Below are 8915 nucleotides of genomic sequence, written 5' to 3' on the forward strand. Positions count from 1 at the left end.
TGTTAAGATTCCAAGGGAGATCATTAACTTATTAAAGAAATTAAAACACATACACACAAAACTTTTAGAAATACTCATTTGTTTTCCAGTTACATAGATCTTCTACTCATTGCAGCTCAAATAAATGCCTGTATTTGCTACTACACACTACCATATGTACCTACGTAGAGCAATAACTTAATTTGTCATGTCATAATTAAGAATAAGCTGCTGGCTGGGTGTGGTAGCTCATGCCTGTAATCCCGCACTTTGGGAGCTGAGGTGGGTGGATTGTTTGAGCTCAGGAGTTCGGGACCAGCGAAAGTCTGTCTCTACCAATACAAAAAAACTAGCCAGGTACAGTGGTGCGCACCTGTAGTCCCAGCTACCCAGGAGGTTGAGGTGGGAGGATTGCTCGAGCCCAGGAGGTGGAGGCTGTAGTGAGCCAAGATCACACCACGGCATTTCAGCCTGGGTAACAGAGTGAGACCCTGTCTTTAAAAAAAAAAAGGGGGAGGAAAGAAAAAGCTGCTATTTTTGCTATTTTTTCTTTTCAGATAAGCTTTATGATGACTACATTTTGAAAACAGATATTCTAAGCATAATCTGTTTATTTTAATGTCTTTATAATATCAAGCACAAGGGTCTGCATTTCCAGTTGTCAAACTTTTCTGTTTTGCAATGACTAACAATTTTGACCATGGAAACATTCCCAAGAAAAATGCATTTATGCCAAATTGTAGATAATATTCTTTTAAGTTTCTGAAGCATCAATCTGTTTGATTAGAGGCTTGACTTTCTTTCAGAAGGGAAAAAAAGAAACACATATTCCATATTTATACATGCTTCTATATGCTCCCAACAATCACCTGAAAAAAACAGAACCCTACATTGTCAGAATTAGAATTTAACATGAAAGTTTAAGATACGGAATAGAAAAATATCTGATTTCCAAAACTAAAAAATCAGGTCATGATATTTGAGCACTTTAAGATTTACAGAAAGCTTTTATCTACCCAGTGTTTCATACTGTTTATTACCATGTTTTGGAAAATTTCTGGTATCTCAGAAGTTTTATGTTAGAAGATACTCTGAGCTATAGGTGCTTTTATATTTGATCCTAAAATTGATCCAGAGCAAAGGACATCCCTGCAATTTAAAAATATCCAGTGAGCCCTTGCCTTTACCTTCTCTACCCACTGGATTTGGTAATAATCAAAGCAGGGTACCCGAGTCAAAAGATTTTCCAGAACTGGCTGGACTGATTACCTAACGGCATATGCCGAACTGAATAGCCACATTAAAAGGTCCAGATATGGGTTGGGCACAGTGGCTCACGCCTGCAACCCCAGCACTTTTGGAGGCTAAGGTGGGCAGATCGCTTAAACCAGGAGTTTGAGACCAGCCTGGGCAACATAGGGAAACCCCATCTCTACAAAAAAATAGAAAAATTAGCTGGGCGTGGTGGTATGTGCCTGTGGTCCCAGTTATTCAGGAGGCTGGGGCAGGAGAATCACTTGTGCCTGGGAGGTTTAAGCTGCAGTAAGCCACGATCATGCCACTGCACTCCAGCCTAGGTGACAAAGTGAGACCCTGTCTCAAAAAAAAAAAAAAAAAAAAGGTCTGATATGGATATGAGTCCTTGGACATTTTTCCTTAGTGGAGCTGGCTGAGCCATGTTAAAGGTACATGCTCACTTGATCAACATTCCCCCATTATCATCCCTCAGACGACTGACCACATTAGGAACAAAGTCCAAGGCCAAGCTCATAAGAATGTATTCATGTAAAATTAATCACAATGGATTTTTTTATAAAAAAGAAAGAAAATCACACTCTAACGAATCAAGTTAATCAGACTTTTTTTTAAAGGCTATAATCCAAAATGATGTCTACCACACCTTTATTTGTGTTTTAAACAAGTAACTTCCTTAAAAACAAAACAAAAGAATTCTTTCCGGCCTGTCAGACAGGAAGGCTCCTGCCCAAGGTCCACTGAGGTCTAGACCACTGGTAAAATCCAGCGTCATAAGAGCCTGTGCTTTTGAGCTGGGACAGGGCAGGCCAAGGGCAGAGTCTTCATTTGAGTAATCCACTTTATAGACACAACCAGTTCCTTATAAGACTTCAGTGTCCCTAAGTAATCTAAGTGAACACATTTAACAGGACACCAAAATGTAGCTTGTTTCCTATTCTGGAGTAACTTGAAGCAGCAATAAGAGTAGGTACCAAAACATCTATGATCATTCTGGTCCTTGGTAGGAATACAATCAATTATGAACACTGGGAAAACAGCTCTATGTCAAGAAAATGTTTTCTTCCTGTAGCACACCTGTATGCCAGGGTATTATCAATAAACTTAGGGTCATCATTTTATACCTCTTCATTGCTCAAAATGGTCTGAGATGCTACAGTATGGTATACATACTGTAATACAACAAGCAGATAATTCAAGCCAACCCAATGGGGCCAATTCAAGAGGGAAGGATTCTGCAGTTTATATCAACTCCCAGGAAATCAGATGTAACAAATTCAAGTTTCTGAATAAATACAATGCTGATACTCCCACAGGAAAAACACATGCCAATTAGAGGTCCCTCCTGTATTTGTGGCACATAATTGGCCTGGGGCTGTTTGCTCCATTGCCTCCAATTGGAGTCTTACCCAGGAAGGCTCCTTGGAAGCAATGCAAAATTTGGAATTTCTGGCAGTACAGAACTGCAGCAAACTTCCTGGTAGAAGTGCAATGAATTTGTCTATTTCTATCTAATAGTCACGCCCAGAAAAACAGTAAGACAGCACACACAAGAACAAAATTACTATTATTCTAGACGTGCATTGCAAAGTGATGTTCACGTGTGTTGTGTATTGACATCTAGCTAAGGAAGGTCAATAACCTATGTAATTCTTACAACTCAAAAACCTTTGTACTCAATGTGAATCAAACTTCCGTACTGAAGGAAAAAAATTGAAAGGTAGAAAAAGAAAAAGATATTTGTCCTTGTGCCAAGTTGCTAAATACAGTACAAACTACTTCCATTGGAAAGGAGGCTAAGAAGAGATGGGTTTTTAAAAAATGTTTAAAGTTGTACTTATAACACATGTTCTTTGTAAAAAGATTAGACAATATAAGAAGACAAAAACGAAAATAAAACCAAGAGTCACGGGCAGTCCCATGAATCATAAATATTTTGATATATATTTTTATTGTTATTTATTTTCCTGAGACAGGGTCTTGCTATGTTGCCCAGTCTGGTCTCAAACTCCTGGGCTCAAGTGGTCCTCCCAGCACAGCCTCCTAAGTGGGATTACAATCGCCCCACACTCAGCTATTCTGGTGTATACAGTTGTAGACTTTTTCCCCTAGAAAAGTAAAGGTTTTTACCAATTTGTGGTAAACCTACCAATCTGTGCTACGGTTAGGTTTCTTTTCACTGGTATATACAGGAACAGCTATTTCCTTTTAGAAGTCTGTGTGCCTACCTTTATTAACTCTATCTTAACTGTGCAAATCTTAACTGTACTAGCCCATTACTAAATTTTCCTATACTCATTGAATAATCTAGTTTATTTTTACTATTTCATAAAGTTCCCACAGTCAAAATTCTGTGCTGGCTACCTGGTTTATTTTAGAACCAGTAATGAAGTATTGCGACTTTAGTTCCAAATACACATACAAAAAGGACTAATGTAATTTTTTCTTTTTTTTTTTTTTTTTTTTACCAAGACAGATTAAATACTTTTGCTTTTATGCCTCCTCTCGTTCCCCAAGTTATATTTGCTTCTTTAACTAAATAATCTAGTTTTAAGACTAACTTCTTATTTAGTCAATGGTCTTTTTTTTGAGACAGGGTCTCACTCTGTCACCCAGCTGGAGTACAGTGGTGGCATCTCGGCTCACTGCAACCTCTGCCTCCCAGGCACAAACGATCCTCTCACCTCAGCCTTCCAAGTAGCTGAGACTACAGGTACATGCCACCACGCCTGGCTAATTTTTGTATTTTTTGTAGAGACAGGGTTTCACCATGTTGACAGGCTGTTCTTGAACTTCTGGCCTCTACCCGCCTAAGCCTCCCAAAGTGCTGGGATTATAGGAATGAGCCACCACGCCCAGTCTAATCAACCGACCTTTAACTCACAGCACAGCGAGGCATTTTAAGCACTTGTTGAGAGACATATAAGAAAATTCATATGTAGAACTAGTTGATCTGAGTAAACAGACTGTGTCCAAAAGACAAGGATGCCTTACCTTATCTGCATAAATTGGAATATCATGAAATGGAGATATATATTGTCCTTTCTCATTTTCTGCAAAATAAATTAGAAAAAGTTATTACTGTAATTAATTGTAGTGCTAAATGCACATAGTACACATTTTTTTTTCCTGAGACAGGGTCTCTTACTCTGTCACCCAGGAGGGTGTACAATGGTGTGATCTTGGCTCACTGCTACCTCTGCTTCCCTCTTGAAGGCTCAAGTGATCCTCCAGCCTCAGCCTCCTGAGTAGCTGGAGTAGCTGGAACTACAGGCATGAGCCACTATGCCTGCATAATTTTTGTATCTTTTGTAGGGAGGTCGTGTTGCCATGTTCCCCAGGCTGGTCTCCAACTCCTGAGCTCAAAGCAGTCTGTCCACCTCGGCCTCCCAAAGGGCCGGAATTACGGGGGTGAGCCACTGCACCCAACCAATACACATTTTTTTTTTTTTTTTGCAGCAATTCATCTTTATTTCTTATTTTCCTCTGGGCGTGCAGAATCTGATATATTTCACCCCAGGTATATTTGGGATAGTTGGCTCTTCACTGGGTCAGGATGGCTGGGTGCCTTCTCCCCTGGCACGGTTCTCTTCTCTGCAGGGCGAGGGGCAGGGAGCTAGTAGAACCTCGCAATGCCAGCCACAATGGCAGACCCAGTGGAGCCCAGGATGAATTTGGTCAACCCGGAGAGTCCAGTTGCTCCCAGTGACTGCAGAGTAGCCACAAGTCTGCCCGGGGCAACTCCACCCCCATTGGCAATGGCCACTGTGGACATCATCTTGGCTGCTATGGAGGACGAGGTGATTCCCGTCGCAGTGAAGCCCATGGCGCTGAGCACCATGGGCACAGCCTCCACGGCCACAACTCCTCCAATCACGACTGTAGCAATCCTCGCCAGGGGTAAGACTACGGCAAGGCTAGAGGCCACCCTGGCCACTTTGGCCACACCGGTCACTGCTGATGAGGTGAAAGCTGAGGCCACCATGCCTGCTCGGGTTAATTCCCTGGCCCAGAGAAGGAGAGTTCCTGAGAATGTGAAGCTGACCCCACCATCTTAAGCTCGGATGTGTTCCACCAGTACACATTTTTAAACCAAGATATTATTCTCACACTAAGCTGGGCGCAGTGGCTCACGCCTGTAATCCCAGCACTTTGGGAGGCCAAGGTGGGTGGATCATGAGGTCAGGAGTTCAAGACCAGCCTGACCAATATGGTGAAACCCTGTCTCTACTAAAAATACAAAAATTAGCCGGGCGTGGTGGCAAGTGCCTGTAATCCCAGCTACTCGGGAGGCTGAGGCAGGAGAATCACTTGAACCCGGGAGGCTGAAGTTGCAGAGTACCACTGCACTCCAGTCTGGGCAACAGATCGAGACTGTTTCAAAACACAAACAATAAAACATAAAAGTCCTTTTAGGGTCAATTGTGACTTTGCAGTCTGTCCAGTCCTCTATCAGTTTTAGAGAAACTGACAAATGTAATATTACAAAGCTAAAAAAAAGTTTATTTATATTAAGGAAGGATAAAGCACTTAAAATTTGATAACTATATAGTGGGTTCTAATTATTAGTATTTCTTAAGTTCCAGAGAGTTCCACTCGACAAAAACAGTTACTTCAGCTAGTGCCAAATTCTAGAAGTAGCTTTGGTCTCCCATAACAGAAGATATATATAACATATATATTATATATAGAGAGAGAAAATATTAATTGCAAATAACCTAAGTAAAAGCAGTGTATTTATTCTGCATATACAGCTTGAAGATCCACCCCTCACCTTCAAACCAGTCACCTCTGTAAGCCCTTCCTACAGAGAAATTCTGGAGCCAACACTATTTCCAGAAAAACAGTTCCATGAATTATTAGTCAAAAGTTACTGCACTGCCCTTGTTGCTTAATTGCAAAATTAAATAAAATGGGGAGGGGTGGGTAGTTCTCACGCTCCCTGGATTTTTCTGATAGTTAACCTTCAGCTAGATGTTTGCTTTACGGTTCACTTTCCTTTTCCTCCCACACCAGGCTACTTTTTGCTAGGAGCTTTGTTCCTTCAATGCCTATTCCCATTCGTCCCCTCTACTCCCCGCTTCCCGGTCCTTCATACACCAACTCAGAGTTCGAGGTACCTGCCCATTTCCTTCCAAATAAAACTGTAAAGAGATTAAAATAGAAGCGCTTGTGGTGACACATTTACGAACGCCTCCGTTATCGCCCATAATCTACTCCTAGTAGCTGGGGGTGGGGGGAGTAAGAGGATAAAGAAAAACCCCAAGTAGATTTCCTCCACCTACAAGGCCAAAAAAAAGGTGGTGCCCTAAGGAGCGTGGAGGGCGCCAGCCTGCAGCCTCCCGGTTTCCCCGTGCAGCCCTAGGTGCAGGACCCGGGGTAGGTACCCCCTAGACGCCGAATCCTGCAAAGGTAAAAAACTTGGCACTTTCTCAGTCATTCTTCCAGATTGACGTCATCTGTTTGATTTGAGAGGAACAGCTTTCTGTTTCATAAGGATTCCCAGCATCGGCGCTGAGGGAACACAGGCGGCGGAGAGGCAGGAGCGCTACCGGGACCCCGGAGGACCGGTCCAGCGCCTTCACAGAGGCTCCCGATCCGGGCCTCAGTTTCCTCTTCTGTAAAATGAGGGGGTGGACTTGGCTCCGCTCAGCGCCCATAATCTGAGCTACGGCGGCGGAATTAAGGTCTTTAGGAAGTCACTGCCCCCCCTCGGAGTCGCCGTCCCTCCAAACTGAGCAATCCTCTTACGGGCATTATGCTACCTCCAGGCACCTTTCTAGAGTGGGTCTGTGATTTCCTTTTCCCATCAGACCCTGTCCGAGTCGGACACATGCAAAACTAGCTGGGCCCAGGTTCGGGTACCCCGTGGCGTGAGAAAGGGACCATCGCCGTTCAGCGGGGAGGGATGGCCGGAGGCGACCCCCGCTGCCCCGACCGGCAGCTGCAAGTGTGCAATGTGAGGGCCGGCCAGGCCCCACAACGCGTCGGAGACTTGGGGCCGAACGCGGGCCGCACCCTCCCGGGGAGGCGAGGCCCGGGAATGAATGGGCGGACCGGCGCGGAGGGGCCGGGGGCCGCAGACACTCACTGAGGAATACTCGGTACTCCAGGGAGAAGGGAGCGGCGCGCTCCTCGGTACTGAAGCCGCTCATGGTGCCGGAGTCCAGCCGCCGCAGCTGCCACAGAGCCACCAGCCCGCACGCGGCGCCGACAGACAAGCAGAGAGCCCCGCGCCTGCGCACTACGAGTACTGGACCGGTGGGCGGGGCGGGGAGCGCCTTTAACGCGGCTCCGCTAGCGTTCCCACCCCCGCCGGGCCAACCCCGTGCGCAGGCGCACTCCGCACTCCCGAGCCCCGCCCCTCGGGCCCAGCCTCTGCGATGACAGTGGGGGATCAGAGTCTGGGCCACGTGGCTGCCGCCGGCGCTGGCTCTATTCCTTCGGCATTGGGCTCTGACCCGGGAGGGCAAATGCGCAGGCCCTAAGCTTGGACTAGCTAGGAGTTGACGGCCGACCACGCACACAGGGAACTCACCTTTGATTCTCACACACTCCTCCCCGCAGACCTATTCCTTATCTCAAAAGGCGATGATAAGTCATCTGCTTCCCCAGACAGGCCCTGCTTGCGGTCTTAAAGGTGAGCATTTTTCTGATCCGTCTTAACAAAGTTGAGCCATACTGACGCCCCTAGTGGCTAGCAGTAAGGTACTCGCTCCTCCACTTTCTATAACCTCTCTGACTCCGTTGCTTATCTGGGAAGTGAAGATAGTAATAGTAACTATTTCATGAGTTACTGGGATGATTACCCGAGTTAATACACGTCAAAGGCTTGGAGCAGAACCTGGGTCTTTGTAAACACTCTGGAAGTTGTTACTGTCACCCTCCCCAGTGGGGGAAGATTTACTACCCCCTTTCCCCTACCCGCCCCCCACCACCTTACTTAACCCACCCGGGTCCCCAGGGGCTTCAGATGGAAGCATTGGGAAGGTCCAGGCGTGAGCTAGAGTCGCGTGAAGGATTGCTCTTAGGGATAGGCTCCTCTGAGCTTGTTTTCCTGTTTATATTTCATCATGTCAGGCCAGACCCCAAAAACTAAAGTCTGATAGAGGCAATGGGCAAATATTTGCATCACTTACCTACCTCCCCAGGCATACATGTTAAAGAAAAAAAGTATGTCCAAAATCCTCAATATAAATTAGAAAATTATTATTTACATTTCAAAGAATGCCTAGTTTTATTTGTTAAAAAATTTTCATGGCCAGGATTTATTTAAATAACTTTTTCTAGAGCATTAAAGATAATGTGTCTTAAGGACATTTTGAATTAAACTCTTCTTTTCAAAACAATGTCTATTGTAAAAAATGAATATTAAATGAAAACCTAGTAAGATCTCCAGTTAGTTATGGTGTCCCTCCTTTTGTCTCTGTCCAACTCCCAAATCCCACTGACACCCATTAATTTTCAGAAGGCTGTGATTCACTGATTTTTTTGGAACATTACACCACAGTTTTACTGCAGTTAGAACAACAGGGCAGGAAAAAAAAATAGCGAAGCAATAGTTTAGTCACTAATTAGAGTCAAGGCCAGGCATGGTGACTTACGCCTTCAATCCCAGCACTTTGGGAGGCTGAGGTGGGCAGATTACCTAAGGTCAGGAGTTCGAAACCAGCCTGACCAAC

At 44.8% G+C, this 8915-nt stretch overlaps 2 protein-coding genes across 2 annotated transcripts in view; both read right to left on the reverse strand.

The window, feature by feature from the left end:
• LOC105466078 (inorganic pyrophosphatase 1) overlaps window positions 1-7491 on the reverse strand; it is a 30036-nt gene extending 22545 nt beyond the window's left edge. The window contains exons 1-2 of the mRNA XM_011714973.2: window positions 7325-7491; window positions 4228-4286 (exon numbers count right to left, since the gene is read on the reverse strand). Of these exons, the coding sequence (XP_011713275.1) occupies window positions 4228-4286; window positions 7325-7388 (123 nt within the window). The 5' untranslated portion in view covers window positions 7389-7491. The remainder of the gene's footprint in view (window positions 1-4227; window positions 4287-7324) is intronic.
• LOC105466077 (interferon alpha-inducible protein 27, mitochondrial-like) lies at window positions 4336-5315 on the reverse strand. The gene has a single exon (XM_071069698.1). The coding sequence runs from the start codon at window positions 5216-5218 to the stop codon at window positions 4850-4852; it is 369 nt and encodes a 122-aa protein (XP_070925799.1). The 5' UTR covers window positions 5219-5315; the 3' UTR covers window positions 4336-4849.
• Window positions 7492-8915: the final 1424 nt, after the last annotated feature.

Source organism: Macaca nemestrina, chromosome 9 (genome assembly GCF_043159975.1).
Source record: "Macaca nemestrina isolate mMacNem1 chromosome 9, mMacNem.hap1, whole genome shotgun sequence".
Classification (NCBI taxonomy): Eukaryota; Metazoa; Chordata; class Mammalia; order Primates; family Cercopithecidae; genus Macaca; species Macaca nemestrina.

What these genes read in the sequence shown, in the direction of transcription:
- LOC105466077 (XM_071069698.1), bottom strand. Translation starts at nt 5,218, where the DNA reads ATGGTGGCCTCAGCTTTCACCTCATCAGCAGTGACCGGTGTGGCCAAA.